This window comes from Myotis lucifugus, unplaced genomic scaffold (genome assembly GCF_000147115.1).
Source record: "Myotis lucifugus unplaced genomic scaffold, Myoluc2.0 scaffold_4, whole genome shotgun sequence".
Taxonomy (NCBI): domain Eukaryota; kingdom Metazoa; phylum Chordata; class Mammalia; order Chiroptera; family Vespertilionidae; genus Myotis; species Myotis lucifugus.
In genome coordinates, this window is record NW_005871052.1 from 3,015,009 (window position 1) to 3,036,679 (window position 21,671).

A 21,671-nucleotide genomic window follows, 5' to 3' on the forward strand; every position below is an offset into this window, starting at 1 on the left:
TTGGGTAAAAGATTGGAAAAAGGAACCCCTTAAGCCAACCTGGAAGGGACCTTATCCAGTTAATACTAACCACCCTCTCAGCTCTCAAAGTTGCAGGACTAAACACCTGGATCCACCACTCCCAGGTAAAAGCAGCCCACCAGCTAGACAATCAGCATCCAGAGTGGAAGGGGACCTCTGACCTGAACCACCCCCTGCAGATCATCTTCAAGACGGTGGATTCAGCTGACCGACCTGAATCTTCTTATCCCTTCCTATCTGGATAATTATTGTGGGGTTTTTTTCTAACAGTTTTATTCTGTCTTCATACAAGTGTTGCCAGAACCTCAGACTGGTACAGGGAGGAGAACTCTGTCCTTGCTACTCCGACGAATCCCTTGGGGAAGATGGTGAATACTCGGGATACTGAACCCCCTTTTTCATCACCCCCCTTCAGCAGAAAGTAGCTAGAGTGGTCGTTGACCTTATCCCCAATTCCTGAATCTTTTGTAATCCCCAAGGCTAGGAATAGCTTGTGGAACAAGAGGGGGGAATGAAAAGGAAAATGGGGGGGGCTTGCAACCTAGTTCAGTATCTGATTAAAACTGTAGTCTTACTTCCCCACTCTGACTGACTTGGGCAGAGTTGCAGAGTCTTAACCTCAGGGCCCTGCCACAGCTAACTTGGGCAGAATTGCGGGGACCCTCAGGGGCCCACCACAGGAGGAGATATATAGGTCAGAGCCTCCCCACCAGTTCAGTTCAGGCTTTGGATCTGGAATTTCTCTGGACTAGCAGATCTGTGAAATAAAGGTTAAACTTTCCTCCCTCAGAGTGTTGGCTGATCATTCTCCCATGCATTCTGTCACAACAGTTAGATATAAGAATTTCAAACTCAATGGGAAGATCGGAGCTACATGTAATAATTTTGTACTCCTCATGAGTAGACAGATGGTATATGGAATCATTGCATTTAATAAACTCACCAAGGAAGGATTGTAGATATAGAAAATCAGGACTAAGTGTTAGGTAATTCCCTCATTAAATGTTAGGTAGAGGAGAATACAATAAAGATAGTGAAAAGCTATAAATAAGCAGGAAGAAAAACAGGAGAGCATGGAGTCAAGTAAAGTAAGTGCTTTATAAAAAGGGAGAGACAAGCATAAATGCTATTAGATTATAGAATAAGATGTGGTGATGGCCTGGGGTAGGGCAGGGGTTGGGTGGAGGTGGGTAAAGGGGGAAAGAAGGGCATCTCTAATACTGTCAACAATAAAAAAGGATGAGGAGAGAGGAGAGACCAGTTGATGTGGTCCCAAGAAGATATTTGACAAACTTGAAAAGTGGTAAGGATGGAAAAGTCTGACTAGATGGTAGCTAAGCATATGGAAGTTTTTAAAGACATTTGGTGGTGAATGGATACAAGCCCAGAATGTATCCTGAAGTTGTTTTCCATAAATAAAACTTATCTTTGGCACCAACTTGTTTCCTTACTTTTACTCATTTTTTATAATATCTGCTTGTGGAAAATAATACAGCTATTTGAGGTTACTTTTTTTCCATTTACCTTAAAATTATCCAGCAATATATATTCTTGTAGTCCCAATATATATTCATTTTAACTACCCACCCGTTGATTCAACCTCTACGATTGACCTCTAAACAAGGGCATTATTATTTCAGCTTCCAGTCTCAAAGCTGACTTTTTGAATCCAGTAGGACAAAATGGACCTAAAATTCCACACTTTCTGAAAGAAATAAAATAAATGTATAAATTCCAAAATAATGTATGAAAAGCAAATGGAAATTCCACCATGATTAGAAGAGGAAATTGAAGGCCTTTGAGAAGGAAGAAAAAGAAGACTAGGACAGTGAAGAAGTAGAGAAAGGGGAGGAGAAAATTAAAATTAGAAGCTCAAGGTCAAGACCCATCCACATCTACAGATTCTCTCATTTTAGCAGATTTAGCCATATCATACTGAAAAAAAAAAAAAAACCCAAAAAACACTGTGTGAGAAAGCAGAGAAACACAGGCTGATACACTGTAACCATGTATATGTGCTACACCTCAACCAATGACCAGAGAAAACTATAAAGGGAGGACAATATGGGATTCAGAAGCAGCTCTAACCAAAGAGAGATGTCTACTTAAGCTTCCCCTTACAGCCAGATTTTGGGTGAAGGAGGATGAAAGAGGTGGGCAGAAATGGAAAATTTTAATTTATGGAATATTTATCCCAAGAGACTGAGCTAACTTGAAAGAAACATTTATAAACCAGAGGAGATCGAAGTACTTCTTGCAAGTTAACTTTTTTTTCTGATCATCGGTAAGAATAATGTCTCATGAAGAAGTTTAGTTCAGCTATGGATTAAATAAGTAATATTTTGCCTATCTGAATTCTGGTATGTTTTAGTTCCAACAAGCTTTGTCTCGCTATTGGTTATGTTTTTTACTATATTCAGCAATTTCCTAGAAAATGTATTTATATCTTACTCAAATCTGCCTCTGTACAAGTTTTAGTCAACTTTCATTTTTGTTTTTTCTTAAGTATAGACCAGTTAATTACTTTTACAATGTGACTCCCCTTACAATTAATTTTAAGTGTTTTTTTCAAATCACAAACAAATGCTCTATGCTCCAGTCTATTTATTATTCTTAACTTTTGACATTGGTTTTGCAACTATTTTTAATGTTTTTGAAGTATTCTTTGTCTTTCTTACCTGAGAGCCCTAAACTTGTCAATATTCTAGTAAAAGAAGACTATTCTTTAGAGAAAATAGGAATTCAAATCTTTAAAATACCTTTCATTTATAATATATGTCTCTAAAATAAAATGAGTAAACATACCAAAGGAGCATATCTTGGTTTTGGTTGTGGAGGATCCATCTTGCACTGACAAAGACGTTTGATCTTAGGTGGTGATAGTTGGAAAGGCTCACAAAAAGATGGTAGTGAACTTTCTCTTGATGGAGGAATTCTACCTGTAACTGTGCTTGTTCCTCTTCCTTTAAACGTGGTCTTTTTGGGTGACATTTTAACACTTCTTTTTGTTTCCAGTGCTTCCTTCTTTGATTCTGTAGATGTTGCATCTGATTCATCAACTTCTTTTTTTTTAGCCCCAGCTTTATACATTGACTCTTCAGATTCAGCATCTGAACTTTTGCTTATTCCAGGCTTTTTTGTGTCTTTCTTAAGAGGCACATTAGATTCAGCACCAGTATATTCTACGTTTTTCACTGTATCCTTTCTCTTGGGATCTTTCTTTGAAGTTCTCTTAGCTTTCTTTGCATCTTTCTTATCCTTTTTTGATTCCAAATCAGATTCAGTTCCAGTAGACTCTTCAACCTTCACTGAAGACTTCTTTTTGTCACTTTTATTTGACCCTTTCTTATTAATTTTTTCAACTTTTTCAACCTTTATTAAAACCCTTTCAGATTCAGGATAATTGTCAGTTGACAATGCTTCTTTCTTGCTATCCTTTTTCTTATCTTTCTTTGAAGCTTTCTTACTTTTCTTTGACTCTTCCTTACTTTTTTTTGACTCCAATTCAGACCCAGATTCCGCATCAGTAGACTCTGTGTCCTTTGCATTCTTCTTCTTGCTTTTCTTTGCACTTTTTTTATCCTTCTTTGAACCTTTTGAATCTGAAGATTCAGCATCGGAGCTTTTTGCTTCCTTCTTTGAAGACTTCTTTGAATTATTCTGTGAGTAATTCTTTAACCACATATCAAATTCCATAGATTCAGTGCCAGACTTCTGTAAATATAGCATTAAATCCATATTGGAATTATTTTTTGAGCAAGCCTCAGATTTGGCATTAGAATTGTTCTTTGAGCTCTTAGAACCCTTTTTTGTACATATGGGTTCAATATCTGTATCCTTGGAATTTTTGAGAGCTCTACTGTTTTTTGGATGCATCATTAAGACTGTCTGAGAATCTTTGGATTTTGGATTTGTTCCAGATTTGTACTTTGACTTCTTAGATAGTTCACTTTCATGTGATGATTTTGATGGAGTTTTATCTTCTTTGTCTCCTATTTTAGATTTTTTATCATTTCCTGTTTTCTTGGATTCTATAATTGTCTCATGTGGGCGAGTATTTTTCTTGGAATCTCTCTTAAATGTTTTTTTATTGTCATCTTCCAATTTTTCAGGATGGGCTTTAAGAGTGCAGGGATGCCTAAATGGAGCCTGTTTCCTGAGAGTGAAGTAATTAGATGGCCTTTGGAAATTTTTTCTTAAAAAATGCCACATCCATATATGAGCTGGCTTATGGACTTCCTCTAATTTTCTTTTATTATATCTCTAAAAAGATTGGTTAGAATAACAACAAGAATTTTTGACAGTGCAATATACAGATAATGTATCATAGAATTATATACTTGAAACCTATATACTTTTATTAACCAATGTCAGCCCAATAAATTTCATTTAAAATTTTTCATGAAATAAAAAACAATTATATATTAAAATTGAAAATAAGTCTGGCTTCTTATTAACCATCCATTTAAAACTTATTTTTGGTGTGTGTTTTTTTCAATGTCCTATATGTGTTTATATGAGCTAACACTACTTTGCAAATAAAATTACTTTAGGAGAAATGTTATTCATATATTGATTTATGTTGGGATTGAAGCAGACCAACAATGATCCATGATATTTCAGGGCCTGTATTTACAATTGATAGTGGGTTCATTTTGGACCCCAATATGGGAGATACCTTTTGGAACATGTTGTGTACCTTTTTCCCTCAAGTTAGTTAATAAATAAGTTTATGCCCATCAAGATTGCCATGCCAATTCTTGTGATAGCTGTAGGCTTCAGGCTAAGCATCATTTCTACTCCTGCTTTCAAGGTCTCTGATCAACTTAAAAGCCTATGAGCCCTGCTGTGAAGTATTGTCAAAGCAAAGACATAGAATAAAACAAATGTTTGATTCACATTAATTTGTGTAGCAGTAGTGTAGTTTTTTTACCTCCCACCCAACATTTGTCATAGTGGATTCATAGATTAATTTTACATTTACTTCTTACATTCTTTCAACTATTCAGTAGAGTCATCACCAGTCAATGAACTGGTCATAAGTAATTAAAGGAAGACGATAAAGAAAAGCATACACTTAAATCACGGCAGATGTAATGAATAGCTCTTGAATAAATATGTTGAATGTAATGCTGCTTTTTGGATATGTTTTTAAAACATATTTTGATAGCCGCATGGATTGACCTCTGAGAACTAACTAGTCCTTCTTATGGCTGCTGATAACTCCACTTTATAAAAGCAGTAAACAACTTGATCCTCCCAGTATCTAGTATCTTTAGAGCCAGATTAAGGTAAAGGGAGAGGCTCTGAAACCTCATCAAGAGAGCAGCTCCTGTTCTAAGTTTCAAAATTTTTGTTTTTGCAGCTGGTAAAAATTTTCTGAGATATCCCACCATTTGCAACATTTGATTATCTAGTTTGCCTGTTTCTTTAGCTATAGAATGCTGTTGAAATGGAGAGCCATATATAAATAAAAGTTTGATCTGAAACAGATGAGGGCGACCTGATTTATGGAGAATTATACATTTTAAATTATCTACCACCAATAGTTAGTAAACTTCAAATTACATATGTTTATCTATATTTAAATAATGTATTATCTTAGATTTAGTTTTAAAATACCCTTTTAAGTACTTACAGGAACTGTGATTTGTAATTCTGAAGGTCTTGATCTCTTTTTTCTACCTGGCTGAGGTGGTTTGGGAAATGTTAAAGTGGAGCATTCTTGATTCCATAATTTTCTGCTTGATTCTCTGACTAACATAAGAGAAGGCAATAAATAATTTACAATTAGCAGGCATACTTTCATAAACACAGATATTCATGAGTAAGAACTATATTGTTTAAATTAAACTAAGTTATAACTAAAAATATCCTTTTTATTTATGGAGTTTGTAGTTTCTTTGAATATCAATTAGGGACTTCAATGAGATTTTTCCATAAAATATTATGTCCCTATGTGCAATAACTATGTTTAAAAATGGCATTTGTAATCTAAAAAATAATTAAATTTATTGGGGTGACAATGGTTAATAAGATTATATAGTTTTCAAGTGTACAATTTTATGATACATCATCTGTATATTGCATTGTGTGCCCACCACATCATTTAATCCTCAAATCTTCTTCCATCACCACATATAATTTAATTTTCTAGATTAAACCCATTTTACAGATAAATATTTAAATAATAATAGTTAAAATGGTACAACAGTAGGAATGGAAAATAGAGGAAGATTCACTATTTTCAAACATCTTCATAATAGTCTCTATTTTGGTTTACTTCTTTTGTGTCCTTTTGGTTAAGTTTCAGACAATATGACTACTTGTATAGTTCCCACAATAGCTAGCACAAGGCTGAACATAAAGTAAATAGTAAAAATCTCAATTGATTAAATCTAATTGTTTATTTCAGCACTCCTCTGACCTCAGTGTTATTCCAAGACACAAAAATTAGGGCAACAGACCAAAATACTCCATTCAGTTCTGTGAACTCTATTTTCAAAAAAGGAGATTTGACATTGTGTGGTGAATACACAATGTAATATAGAGAATATGTATTATAGAATTGTGTACTTGAAACCTATATAATTTTATTAACTATTATTGCCCAAATAAATTTAATTCAAGTTATTAAAGGAACATATACACATTTTGGGGTATTTCCTGAATAGAGTGATCAGGAGGATCACATTATGGGGTAGCTCTGCGAAAAGAAGCACTGGTAAGGTAACTAAGGACAGTTTTAAAGCTGGGGACACTGTGCTCTCTATTTTTAAATATTTAAGGAGATGTTATATAGAAGAAGAATAAAGCATTTATGGAATAGTTGTACTGCTAACTTAAAATAGTGCTTACTATGTATCAGACAGTGTTTTAAGCACTTTATACAGATTGCCTCATTTAATCCTCAAACAACACTTTGTATTAGATAATCCTATATAATAAAAGGGCAATATGCAAATTGACCCTAACAGCAGAATGACTGGGAATGACTGATCACTATGACACACACTGACCACCAGGGGGCAGATACTCAATGCAGGAGCTGCCCCCTGATGGTCAGTGCCCTCCCACAGGGGGAGCTCTGCTCAGCCACAAGCCAGGCTGATGGCTGCCAGTACAGCAGTGGTGATGGGAGCCTCTCCTGCCTCATCGGCAGCGCTAAGGATATCCGACTGCAGCTTAGGCCTGCTCCCCGCTGGCAAGTGGACATCCCCTGAGGGCTCCCTTGCTGCCAGAGGGATGTCTGACTGCCATCTTAGGCCTGATCCCCTAGGGAGTGGGCCTAAGCCAGCAGGTGGTCATTCCCCAAGGAGTCCCAGACTGCGAGAGGGCACAGGCCGGGCTGAGAGACCCTCCCGAGTGCACAAATTTTTGTGCACCAGGCCTCGAGCATAATTTATTATTGCCTCTGTTTTACGGATGTAGAAAAATAAAGCACTGAGGGAGTTTAAATTATTTGATCAAAATCATAGCGTATAAGATTTAAAATTCAAACAGATATTTTGGGTCCATTGTCTATTCTCTTAATAACAAAGTTAGAGACTTATTTTATGCATTTCTTGAAGGAAGAACTAGAACAAATGGGTAAACATTGTACAAATGAAGATAGATTTAAGCTCAGTTTACTAAGAAGAACTTACCTAAAGTTGTATTTGTATAACAAATGGATCATCCACTTTCACTTTTCTAACTGTATTTTCCTTTTCTATTTTTCATTTTGTTATAATGAATTTTAAACACAATGGAGCCTTATGAAACTAAGTTTGTTTTTTTATAATGAAGAAGAGCATATTAAATATTATATTTTAAAATAATGTGTACAAACTCACATCAAGGCCTGAAATATTTTACACATATACACAATACCAGCATGGACATACACATTCACACATATGATTTTCCTAAATTTTAACAAAAATTCAAGACATTTTATACTTTATCATATTGAATGGAAGATGCTAGTAATTTATCCATAAATTTATTTTCAAATATAATCTAAAATATATTGAACTCCAAAGACTAAAATTTCTTACTTGGCATGGAATTATCATAGGCTTTGATGTTTACTTTTTGTCTGTTAAAAAAAGAAAATGCTTTAATTGAATTTGTACTATGGATAATAATAATAGTACTAATTACTATTAATTAGTAATTATTAATAAGCTCTCAATAATAAAACAAAAATTTTATGAATTATCTGATTTCTATTATCTAAAAATGTATAGTTAAAATTCATATCACATTTTTCTTCTAAATCAAGTTATATATGAATAAAAGTATATTTTTACCAGAAACTTCAACAAAAATAATGGAACAAAAGATAAATAAAAACATTAATTTCACATATTCTAAAATATATAAAATATTTTATTTAATTACATAGAACAGTAAATCCAACCATTATATGTCCAATTTTTCAGTGAAAAAGTCTAAAATGTTAAGAAACCCACATATTTTCTACATTCACTAAATAAGTTTTGAAAAAAATCTTCATTTTGTACTTTTCTCGGTACTTACATAAAATCAAACCACTAATGATGTGTGATAGTGGCATATGTAACAGTTTATCTGTATTTTGAATTGTTCTTACACACAGAAGAAGTTGATCCATGATGTGTTCCATTTGGAAAGTGCCAATTTGATCTGGTAATAATTATGTTGTCTACTGAGGATATACATTATAATATTTATTTTAAAAATAATACTTTTTATTAGTTAGCAAGGATAGTGAGTTGCGGACATTCCTTAATCTGATATTATTTTTATATACATGTATGCTCCCGAGCTTTATAAATTTACTTTTCTAAACCATCAAATTAGTAAACAAAAGAGAAGCAAAATTAGTCAAACGTATTTATGTTTGAGTCAAACATATTTTCATTTCCTAAGTAAAGCTATAGTCTCCAGTACAAAGCCTGGTCTATACTCATCATTAAATAACTACTGACTTACTTAGGAAAGATTTTGGAGACACTGAGTAATTAACATATGCAGTCCAGTTGTTCTCAACTGAAGGTTGATGTCAGAATTAACTTAGAAATTTTCAAAATGTAAACATTCTTGAGACCTACTGTATTCATGAAGCAGAATCTCTGGGTGTGCTTAATCAAGTGTGCATTTACATTTTTCCTCTGTTAATTTGGATACTCAGTTCTGGTTAAGAATCACAGCTCTAAATGGTCTTGGGGGAAAAAAGCTTCATAGATTTATGAATGTTCAAAGATCTACTAGTCTGTGTTAAATCACTTTAATTCAATAGTGTAGCTAGAAGATATTGTAGCCTGTGATCCTGGGAATTTAAGTTTGGAAGTCTCGCATGCTAACTAATCAATGCTTTCATATTCTTGGAAAAAGACATTGCACTGACATTGATTTTTCACTTACTTTCTACAGTGTAAAGTAGTGTTTACAACACTTTCTTTTGAGTAAAATTCATGTATAATTTATATTCTACTATAATAATATAGTTTATATAAATCATACATTAAGATAGACAAATTTTAAAGATGAAATAAAACATATAAATTGAAATTATAGTATTTTATTTACACACTTCAATGGATTAATTTCACATGTACCTCAATTTGGAGAACACTAGAAAAAATAATCAAGGAAGAGAGAGAAAAGGGATGATTTTGCCATATTTTATGGCATGATTGTTTTACATAGATGTGGACTTTGCATCAGGTAATTAGATCAAATGTGATTAAACCTCCAAATAGTTTTCTTTCTTTAAAACATATTAGCTTTTTACATTTTATAAATTATTCTGTGAATATTTTTGGTACATGACCCCAAACTATATCTTGACATAAGGAAGAAAATGAGTGATAGATGCCAGAAGATAATGGAATAATATTTTTAAAGCTATAAAAGAAAAAAAATGTCAATTTAGGACTTTTTCCACAGCAGAATATATATATATCTCCTATATAATAATAAACATGGTAATTAACCGTAACTTCGCTACCCTTCCCATTGGCTAATCAGCAAGATATGCAAATTAACTGCCAACCAAGATGGCGGCCGGCAGCCAGGCAGCTGAAGCGAACAGGAGGCTTGCTTGCTCCAGTGATGGAGGAAGCCAAGGTTCCCCTCCTGCGTGGCCCAGCTCTGAGCTGCACTATAAGAAACAATGTTGCAATTATAGAAGCTAAGCAAACCCCAGAAACCTGCTTTCAGCCAGCCGGCCTCGGAGCTGGAGCTGCAACAGAGTTTCAATTATAGAAGCCAAACAAACCCAGATACCTGCTTTCAGCAGCCGAGGTCTCAGAGCTGGAGCCGAGCCTCAGAGCTAAAGCCGGCTCTCAGTTCCAGTGACAGCCAAAGGTAAATAAATCCCAGAATAAAAGAAAAAAAGAAAAAAAGGAGAGGTTGGGAGCTTCAGTCACCCGCCAGCCTGAAAATGGCCCTTAGCCCCTCACCCAGACTGGCCAGGCACCCAAGCAGGACCCCCACCCTGATCCGGGACACCCTTCAGGCTAAACCAGCCGGTCCCCACCCGTGCACCAGGCCTCTACCCTATATAATAACAGGGTAATAAGCAAACTGACCCTAACAGCAGAAGGAATGGGAATGACTGGTCACTATGACACACACTGACCACCAAGGGGCAGATGCTCAATGCAGGAGCTGCCCTCTGGTGGTCAGGGCGCTCTCACATGGGAGGAGCTCTGCTCAGCCACAAGCCAGGCTGATGGCTGCCAGTACAGTGGTGGTGGTGGGAGCTTCTCCTGCCTCCTCAGCAGTGCTAAGGATGTCTGACTGCAGTTTAAGCCTGCTCCCTGCTGACAAGTGGACATCCCCCAATGGCTGCTGGGCTGCCAGAGGGATGTCTGATTGCCAGCTTATGCCCAATCCCCCTGGGAGCGGGCCTAAGCCAGCAGGTGATCATCCCCAAGGGGTCGCAGACTGGGAGAGGGCACAGGCCGGGCTGAGGGACCCCCCTCCCCCCGAGTGCACAAATTTTTGTGCACCGGGCCTCTAGTCCTAATATATAAAAAGCCAGGGGCTGTCACTGACGAAACAATTGGATAGATGACCGAACAGTGGGCTGTGTGAGGCAAGCAGGCCAGCAGGGGGGCAGTGAGGGACAAACAAATAACTGAACAGCAAGCTGAGTGGGGTGACCAGGCTGGCAGGGGTGCAGTGAGGCACAACTAGGCTGGTGGGGGTTGTTGTTTGGAGTGACCAGACCGGGGTGGGGGGGCAGTTGGGAGTGACCAGGCAGGCGGGGGAGGCAGTGAGGTGTGATCAGGCCAGCAGGCAGAGGTGGTTAGGGGTGATTAGGCTGGCAGGGGTGGCAGTGAGGTGCAACCAGGCAGGCAGGCAAATGAGTGGTTAGGAGCCAGCATCCCGGCATCAGACATCTCTCTCACAATCTGGGACTCTGGCTACTAACCACTCACCCTACCTGATTGCCCCTAACCCACATTTGCCTGGCAGCCTGATCACCCCCCTAACCGCTCCATTGCCAAAGTGATTGATGCCTAACTGGTCCCCTACCAGCTCAATTGCCCCCAACTGTCCTCCTCTGCCAACCCTTTCACGCCCAACTGCCCTCCCCTGCTGTCCTGTTTGCCTCCAACTGACCTCCCCTGATGTCCCGATTTCCCCCAACTTCCCTCCTTTGCCAGCCCAATTGCCCCAACTGCCCCCCCTTGTAGTCATGGTTGCCCCCAACTGCCCTGCCCTACCCTGCAGGACTGGTTCCCCTCAACAGCCCTCCCCTGCAGGCCTAGACCCCCCCAACAGCCCTCCTTTGCAGGCCTGGCTGCCCCAACTGCCCTTCCCCACCAGCCCAGTCACCCACAACTTCCCTCTTCTGCTGGCCATCTTGTGACAATGTGGGGGTGGCCATCTTGTGACGATGTGGGGATGGCAATATTGTGGCAGCCATCATGTGATGACATGGGGGCGGCCATCTTGTGATGACATGGGGTGGCCATTTGTGATGATGTGAAGGGTGGCCACCATGTGGTGGCCATCTTGTGTTGACATGGGGTGGCCATCTTGTGATGACATGGGGTGGACATCTTGTGACACAAGGGAGTGAGGGTCAATTTGCATATTCTTTATTATATGGGATAAGAATAATTAATGGACACAGACCATGAGGGTGTGCAGTGAAGAGGGGTTGGAGAGCAGGGGCTGGCTGGGAGAGGACAATGGGTGGGAGAGGGGACATATGTAATACTTTCAACAATAAAATTTTTTAAATTTTGTTTTATTGCTTACAGTATTACAAAGAGAAGTACATATGTCTCCTTTTTTTCCCCTTGACCTTACCCAGGCCTCCCCTACCCCCCAGTGTCTTGTGTCCATTGGTTATGCTTATATGCATGCATAAAAGTTCTTTAGTTGCTCTCCTATCAACCCCGCTTCCTAATCTCCCTGGCCTTCCTGCTGTAGTTTGACAGTCTGTTAGATGATGCTCTGCCTCTGTATCTATTTTTGTTCACCGGTTTATAATGGTCTTTATTATCCACTAGAGGCCCGGTGAACAAAATTTGTGCACTCGGGGGGGAGGGTCCCTCAGCCTGGCCTGTGCCCTCTCACAGTCTGGGACCCCTTGGGGGATGACCACTTGCTGGTTTAGGCCTGATCCCTGGGGGATTGGGCCTAAGATGGCAATCAGACATCCCTCTGGCAGCCAGGCAGCCCTCGGGGGATGTCCACTTGCCAGCGGGAAGCAGACCTAAGCTGCAGTCAGACATCCTTAGCACTGCTGAGGAGGCAGGAGAGGCTCCCACCACCACCACTGTACTGGCAGCCATCAGCCTGGCTTTTGGCTGAGCAGAGCTTCCCCATGTGGGAGTGCCCTGACCACCAGAGGGCAGCTCCTGCATTGAGCATTTGCCCCCTGGTGGTCAGTGTGTGTCATAGTGACCAGTCATTCCCAGTTGCTCTGCTGTTAGGGTCAATTTGCATATTACCCTTTTACTACATAGGATAGAGGCCTGATGTACAGGTGGGGGCCGGCTGGTTTAGCCTGAAGGGTGTCCTGGATCAGGGTGGGGGTCCCGCTTGGGTGCCTGGCCAGCCTGAATGAGGGGCTGATGGCTGTATGCAGCTGGTCACACCCCCTTCAGGGTAGGGGGTCACCACTGGGGTACCTGGCCAGCCTGGGTGAGGGGCTGATGGCTGTTTGGACCTGGTCACACCCCCTTCAGGGTGGGGGGTCCCACTGGGGTGCCTGGCCAGTCTGGGTGAGGGGCTGATGGCTGTGTGCAGCTGGTCACACCCCCTTCAGGGTGGGGGTCCCTATTGGGGTGCCTGGCCAGACTGGATGAAGGGCTGATGGCTGTTTTCAGGCTGCCCGCACCCCCTTTAGGGTGGGGGTCCCCACTGGGGTGCCTGGCCAGTCTGGGTGAGGAGCTGAGGGCCGTTTTCAGGCTGACCAGTGACTGAAGCTCCCAGCCTCTCCTTTTTTTCTTTTTCTTTTTTTATTCTGGGATTTATTTACCTTCTATAATTGAAACTTTGTTGCCATCCTGCTCCCTCCAGCTCTGAGGCCGTGGCTGACTGAAAGCAGGTATCTGCAGTTTCTTTAGCTTCTATATTTGAAATTTTGTTGCTTTTGAAGCTGTTGCTTTCAGAGCTTGGAGCAGGGCAGGGAACCTTGGCTTCCTCCATCACTGGAGCAAGCAAGCTTCCTGCTCGCTTCAGCTGCGGGGCTGCTGGCCGCCATCTTTGTTTGCAGTTAATTTGCATATCTCGCTGATTAGCCAATGAGAAGCATAGCAGAGTTACGGTTAACAACAAATGGTACGGTTACCCTTTTTGTCTTTTATTAGATAGGATATATAAGTGAGATCATATGGTATTTTTCTTTCATTGACTGGCTTATTTCACTTAGCATAATGCTCTACAGTTCCATACATGCTGTGGCAAATGGTAAGAATTCCTTCTTTTTTATAGAAGCACTAGAGGCCCGGTGCACAAAAATTTGTGCACTCGGGGGGGAAGGGGGGTCCCTCAGCCCAGCCTGTGCCCTCTCCCAGTCTGGGACCCCTCAGGAGATAACGACCTGCTGGCTTAGGCCTGCTCCTGGGTGGCAGAGGGCAGGCCCAATCCCTAGGTGCAGCCCCTGGTCGGGCTCAGAGCAGGGCTGATTGGGGAGTTGGGGCGCCGCCCCCTGTCATGCACAGAGCAGGGTGGATTGGGAGGTTGCGATGCCACCCTCAGTCACACTCAGGGTAGGGCTGATTGGGGGGTTGGGGCACCACTCCCTATCACACTCAAGGCAGGGTCAATGGGGAGGTTGCGGCACCACCCCCTGTGATGCACAGAGCAGGGCCAATCAGGGGGTTGGGGCACTGCCCCCCCCCCCGTCACGCACAGAGCAGGGCCCATCAGGGGGTTGGGGAGCTCCCCCCTGTCACTCACAGAGTAGGGCCGATAGGGGAGTTAGGGTACCGCCCCCTGTCACACACACAGCAGGGCGGATCAGGGGGTTGGGGCGCCGCCACTGTCACACACAGAGCAGGGCCCATCAGGGGGTTGGGACGCCTCACCCTGTCACACACAGAGCCGCAGGGCGATCAGGGGGTTTGGGCGCTGCACCCTGTCATGCTGATCTGGTGCCAGGAGGCTCACGGCTCCGCTGATCCCAGTGCTGGGAGGCATATTACCCTTTTACTATATAGGATAGAGGCCTGGGGCCGGCTGGTTTGCCCTGAAGGTGTCCTGGATCAGGGTGGGGGTCCCCACCGGGTTGCCTGGCTAGCCTGGATGAGGGGATGATGGCTGTTTGCAGCTGGTCACACACCCTTCAGGTGGGGGGTCCCCACTGGAGTGCCTGGCCAGACTGGGTGAGGGGCTGAGGGCTGCTTTCAGGCTGACTGAAGCTCCCAACCGCTCCTTTTTTTCTTTTTTTTTTTCTTCTGGGCCAGCTTTAGCTCTGGCTCTAGCTCTGAGGCGTCTGCTGCTGGTTTGTTTGCAGTTCTATAATCGAAACAATGTATAACTTCAGCTCTGAGATCCCAGCCGGCTATATTTGTTAGAATGTTTCAAACTGCCAGCTCAGAGGCCGGCAAGTCAGGCGGGGAATGTTGGATTCTGCAGTCACTGGAGCAAGCAAGCCTCATGTTCGCTTCCAGCTGCCTGGCTGCTGGCCGCCATCTTGGCTGACAGTTAATTTGCATAAGGATATGCTGATTAGCCAATGGGAAGGGTAGCAGTCATACGCCAATTATCATTTTTCTCTTTTATTAGTGTAGATAGTATTCCATTGTGTAGATATACCACAGATTTTTAATCTGCTGATCTGCTGATGGGCACTTAGGCTGTTTCCAAATCTTAGCTATGGTGAATTGTGCTGCTATGAACATAGGGGTGCATATATCTTTTCTGATTGGTGTTTCTGGTTTCTTGGGATATATTCCTAGAAGTGCGATCACTGGGTCAAATGGGAGATCCATTTTTAACTTTTTGAGGAAACTCCATACTGTCTTCCATAGTGGCTGCACCAGTCTGTATTCCCTCCCGCAGTGCAGGAGGGTTCCTTTTTCTCTAAATCCTCTCCAGCACTTGTCCTTTGTTGATTTGTTGATGATAGCCATTCTGACAGGTGTGAGATGGTACCTCATTGTTGTTTTGATTTGCATCTCTCAGATGATTAGTGACTTTGAGCATGTTTTTATATGTCTCTTGGCTTTCTGAATGTCCTCTTTTGAAAAGTGTCTATTTAGGTTCTTTGCCCATTTTTTTATTGTTTTGTTTATCTTCCTTTTGTTAAGTTGTATGAGTTCCCTATAAATGTTGCAGATTAAACCCTTATCGGAGATATCATTGGCAAATATGTTCTCCCATGCAGTAGGTTTTCTTATTTTGATGATGGTTTATTTTGCAGTACAGAAGCTTTTTATTTTGATATAGTCCCATTTGTTTATTTTCTCTTTAGTTTTCAATGCCCTAGGAGCTGTATCGGTGAAGAAATTGCTTTGGCATATGTCTGAGATTTTGCTGCCTTTGGATTCCTCTAGTATTTTTATGGTTTCCCGTCTTACGTTTAAGTCCTTTATCCATTTTGAGTTTATTTTTGTGTATGGTGTAAGTTGGTTGTCTAGTATCTGTCCAATTTTCCCAACGCCATTTATTGAAGAGACTGTCTTGACTCCATTGTATGTTCTTGGCTCCTTTGTCAAATATTAATTGAGCATATTGGTTCGGGTCAATTTCTGGGTTCTCTATTCTATTCCATTGATCTATATGTCTCTTCTCTTGCCAGTACCAGGCAGTTTTGAGAACAGTGGCTTTGTAATACAGCTTGATATCTGGTATTGAGATCCCACCTACTTTGTTCTTCTTTTTCAGTATCGCTGCAGCTATTTGGGTTCTTTTCTTATTCCAGAATTTTTGAAGAGTTCATTCTAGGTCTGTGAAATGTGCCATTGGTATTTTAATGGGAAATGCGTTGAATTTATAGATTTATTTGGGTAGTATGGACATTTTAATGATGTTAATTCTACCAATCCATGAACATGGTGTGTTCTTCCACCTGATTATGACTTCCTTTATCTCTTTTTTCAATATCGTGTGGTTATCTGAGTAGAAGTCTTTTACCTCCTTAGTTAAGTTTATTCCTAGGTATCTTAAATTTTTTTGTGCAATTGTAAATGGGTTTGTTTTTTTCAATCTCTCTTTCTGTAAGTTCACTGTTGGTGTATGAAAAGGCCATCAATTTCTTGGCATTAATTTTGTTTCCTGCTACGTTGCCAAATTCATTTATTAATCCTAATAATTTTTGATGGAGTCTTTAGGGTTTTCCATGTACAGTATCATGTCATCTATGAATAAGGACAATTTTACTTGTTCTTTTCCAATTTTGATACCTTTTATTTCTTCTTCTCTGATTGCATCGGCTACAACTTCCAGTACTATGTTGAATAGGTGTGGTGAAAGCAGACATCCCTGTCTTGTTCCTATTCTTAAGGAAAATGGTTTTATTTTTTGCCCATTGAGTATGATGTTGGCTGAACGTTTTTTCATATAAGGCTTTTATTATGTTGAGGTATGATCCCTCTATTCCCACTTTGCTGAGCGTTTTTATCAGAAAAGGGTGTTGGACTTTGTCAAATGCCTTTTCTGCATAAATTGATATGATTATGTGATTTTTATCCCTCAACTTGTTTATGTGATGTATCACGTTTATTGATTTGCAGATATTGTACCAGCCTTGCATTCCTGTAATTAATCCCACTTGGTCATGGTGTATGATCTTTCTAATGTAATGCTGGTCTGGTTAGCTAGAATTTTGTTGAGGATTTTAGCATCTATGTTCATCAGGGATATTGGCCTGCAATTCTCTTTCTTTGTGGTGTCTTTATATGGTTTTGGGATTAGGGTAATGCTTGCTTCATAGAAAGAGCTTGGAAGTGTGCCTTCCTCTTGAATTTTTTGTAATAGTCTAAGAAGGATTGGCTTTAGTTCTTTGAATGTTCGGTAAAACTCCCCTGCGAAGCCATCTGGTCCAGGGTTTTTGTTTGCTGGAAGCATTTTTACTGTTCCAATTTCATCAGTAGTTATCGGCCTATTCAGGTTTTTTCATTCTTTCTGGTTGAGTTTTTGCAGCTTGTATTTTTCTAGGAATGTGTCCATTTCGTCGAAGTTGTCCAATTTGTTGGAGCAGAGGTGTTCGTAGTATTTTTTTACAATCCTTTGTATGTCAGTGGGATCAATTGTTACTTCACCTCTTTTAATTCTGATTTTGTTGATTTGGGTCTTCTCTCTTTGTTTTTTGGTGAGCCTGGTGAGAGGTTCATCAATCTTGTTTATCCTTTCAAAGAACCAACTCTTGGTTTCATTGATCTTTTGTATTTTTTTTGTCTCTATGTCATTTATTTCTGCTCTGATCTTTATTATCTCCTTCCTTCTGGATACTGTGGGCTTTTCTTTTTGCTGTCTTTTTAATTCTTTAAGTTGCAGGGTTAGGTAATTTATTAACATTTTTCCCTTTTTTTGAGGTAGGCTTGTAGAGCTATGAACTTCCCTCCCAGGACTGCTTTCATTGTGTCCCATAGATTTTGGATTGTTGTGTTTTCATTGTCATTTGTTTTCAGGCTGCTTTTTATTTCTTCTTTGATCTCTTTGGTAACCCAATCATTGTTTAATAGCATGCTATTTAGCCTCCAATTGTTTGATTTTTTCCATTGTTTTTATTGTAGTTGATTTCCAGTTTAATGCCATTGTGATCTGAGAAGGTGCTTGTTATGATTTTCATCCTCTTGAATTTGAAAAGACTTTACCTGTGTCCTAATATGTGGTCTATCTTTGAAAATGTCCCATGTGCACTGGAGAAGAATATATATTCTGTTCCTTTGGGATGAAATATTCCGAAGCTGTCAATTAAGTCCATCTGATCTAGTGAGTCATTTAGGATTCCTGTTTCTTTGCTGATTTTTTGTTTAGAGGATTTATCCAGTGTTGTCAGTGGGGTATTGAAGTCTCCTACTATGACTGTATTGCTATCGATCTCTCTCTTGATAGCTTCCAGAAGTCGATTCATGTATTTGGGTGCTCCTGTATTGGGTGCGTATATGTTTACCCGAGTTATATCTTCTTGTTGGATTGCTCCCTTTAGTATTATGTAATGGCTTCCCTTATCTCTTGTTATGGCCTTTACTTTAACGTCTATTTTGTCAGATATAAGTATTGCAACCCCAGCTTTTTTCTCACTTGCATTTGCCTGAAAAAATTTTTTCCATCCCTTCACTATCAGTCTGTGTGAATCCTTTGTTGTCAGGTGGGCCTCTTGTAGACAGCAGATATATGGATCATGTTTTCTTTTCCATTCAGCTACCCTATGTCTTTTGATTGGGGCATTTAATCCATTTACGTTTAATGTTATTATTGATACATACTTGTTTGTTATCATTTTTATTCTTAATATTTGTGTTTCTTCTTGCCTTTCTGTTTCTTCTTTTTATAGCAGTCCCTTTAGCATTTCTTGCATCGTTGGCTTGGTGGTCATAAACTCTCCTAGACCTTTTTTGTCTGTGAAGCTCCTGATTCTGCCTTCAATTTTGAATGATAGCCTTGCTGGATATAAAATTCTGGGATGCAGTCCCTTGCTTTGCATCACTTTGTATATTTCATCCCATCCTTTCTAGCCTGGTGTGTGTTGTTGAGAAATCTGTCGATATTCTAATGGGAGATCCCTTTTATGTAACTTTCTGTCTCTCTCTGCAGCTTTTAAGATTCGCACTTTGTTGTTGATGTTTGCCAATTTAATTATGATGTGTCTTGGTGTTGGTCTTTTGGGTTCCTCTTTTTTGGGACTCTGTGTGCTTCTTGGATTTGCGTAGTTTTTGCTTGCCAGTATAGGGGAATTTTTCTGTCATTATTTCTCTGAACAGGTTTTCTATTCCTTGCTTCTCTTCCTCTCCTTCTCATACCCCTATTATGCGGATGTTGTTTCACTTTGTGTTGTCCCAAAGCTCCCTTAGCCTCTCCTCTTTCTTTTTAAATTTTCTTTCCAGTTGCTGCTGTGTTTGCGTGTTTTTCCTACCTTGTCTTCTAGCTCGCTGATATGGTCCTCAGCCTCTTCTAGTCTACTGTTTAAGCCTTCCATTGTGTTCTTTATTACAGCTATGTTGTTCTTCATTTCCTCTTGGTTCCTTTTCATGTTGGTGACATTCTCATTCAGCTCCTTATAATTCTCATTGAGCTGTGTGTATTTGTCATCCAGCCATTTGAGCATTCTTATAACCATTACTCTGAATTCTTTCTCTGAGAAGTTACTTGCCTCAGTTTCATTTAACTCCCTCTCTGTTGATTTCTCTGTTTCTTTTCTTTGGGGGTTGCTTTTTTGTCTCCCCATGTTTTGCTCTAACGTTTTAATTGTTTCTGTGTCCTAGATCTGACTGTTTTGCTACCCCGGTTATTTTGAAGAATGGTGCTGCTGGTGTGATCTCTTGGGTCACCTGGGCTTGGTAATCTAGCATAGCTCCCTACTTGAGCTATTTGTGTTTTCTTGATGTAGGCCTGTGAGCTGGAAAGGTGCAACTACGGTTTCCAGATGTTAGCAGCCGGGGAGGGGGATGTCCCAATTTTTGCTGCCTTGCGTCTTTGGCTGAAATCGCACGTGCACAGTAGGGGTTCATGGAGGTACCCAGGAGCTGCCTGTCGAGGTGGTGGGGCTCAGGAGGCCTGCACACTGGAAAGACACGACTGTGGTGTCCCGAGTTCTGTAGCTGTAGGGTGGGAAGACTCAGTTTTTGCTGATGGGTCTGTGGTTGGATATACACGCTCCCAGTGGCAGCGCACAGGGGCAACCATGGTGTGCTTGCCAGTGTGGCACCCTGGGCACTCTGAAGGGCCCTGTTTGATGCCAAGCGATTGAGGCATCTGTGGGCAGGTATCCAGGACGAGGGTATTCAGAATTTCTACTGCTGTGACAGTGCACCCTTGTTAGGATAAGAGCACACCTGTGGAGTGGTGGGCTCAGGAGGCCTGAGCACTGGAAAAGCACGACTGTAGTTCCAGAGTTCTGCAGCTGTGGAGTGGGGAGACTCAGTTTTTGCTTCCGTGCCTATGGATGGCTACACACACTCCCAGTGGCAGCTCACAGGGGTACCCATGGTGCATTTGCAGTACGGAGCTCCGAGGTACTCTGAGGGGCCCTGGCACTGAAGTTGTGCAACAGTGTCTATTGGCAGTTATTCAAGAGAGTGAATTCAGAATTTCTACTGTGTGGGAGTGCGCCACTGTCTGTACAATATTGCACTGAGTGGGGGGCTTGCAGTGGCTCCCAGGGGCTGCCTGTGGGGTGGTGGGCTCCGGACACCCACCAGCTGGAAACGTGTGACTCTGGCAGTGCGTTTGCAGTGTGGAGCTCTGACGTACCCTGAGGAGCCCTGGTACTGAAGGTGTGGGACAGTGTCTGTGGGCAGTTATTCAGGAGAATGAATTCAGAATTTTTACTGTGGGGCTGTGCACCCCCGTTTGCACAATATTGCACTCAGCGGGCACTTGCAGTGGCTCCCAGGGGCTGCTTGTGGGGTGGTGTGTTGGGGGCCAGCCCCAGCAGGTCCATGGGTTCCCCAAGGTGTGGACGGAGTCAGCGAAGAAGGAATGACACGGGGGCGTCAGGTGATCAGCAGCCTAGCCAGGATCTCCAGCCAGGTTGTCTTTTATTGTCTCGTTACATCTGTATTTATACCAGTTGATTTTAATCCTGTCAATTTCTATTCCAAAGGTTAGGGCGTTTCTTATCTCCATTCCAGGGAGTAAAGATTATGTAGCTTAAGGGTGATTGTTAATAGTTAAAGTGATTAACTACCCGCCTAGCATTTAGTTAAAGGGTTTTATTCCCTCCCTAACTTCAGGGAAAAATCCCTACCTGGGGAAACAACCTTTCTCGTAGAGGTGACCTTGGTTAAAACACATAGGGCCAAGAAGGTGAGCAAACATATTAAGAACATTATGCCATATACGCCAGGTCCCTTGAAACATATGCTGTGCAGATGTTTCTTCCCTGCAGCGACTGTGTCAAGCAGCAAGGATGGACCAGCTCCGGCAGTGGTGGGCTCCAGAGGCTTGCCTGCTGGAAATACATGAATGTGGTGCCCAGAGGTCTGCCACTGGGGTGGGGGAAGCTGCACTTACTGCTGAGGGAGCGGTGCTCCTTTGGAGGTGGAGAT

The 21,671-nt window shown here is 41.2% G+C and overlaps 1 protein-coding gene across 1 annotated transcript in view; it reads right to left on the reverse strand.

Annotated features, from left to right (window-relative positions):
• Positions 1-304: 304 nt before the first annotated feature.
• CYLC1 (cylicin 1) overlaps positions 305-21,671 on the reverse strand; it is an 83,932-nt gene continuing 62,565 nt past the window's right edge. The window contains exons 2-5 of the mRNA XM_023764851.1: positions 8,061-8,101; positions 5,660-5,778; positions 2,827-4,284; positions 305-511 (exon numbers count right to left, since the gene is read on the reverse strand). Coding sequence (XP_023620619.1) covers positions 305-511; positions 2,827-4,284; positions 5,660-5,778; positions 8,061-8,101 — 1,825 coding nt within the window. The remainder of the gene's footprint in view (positions 512-2,826; positions 4,285-5,659; positions 5,779-8,060; positions 8,102-21,671) is intronic.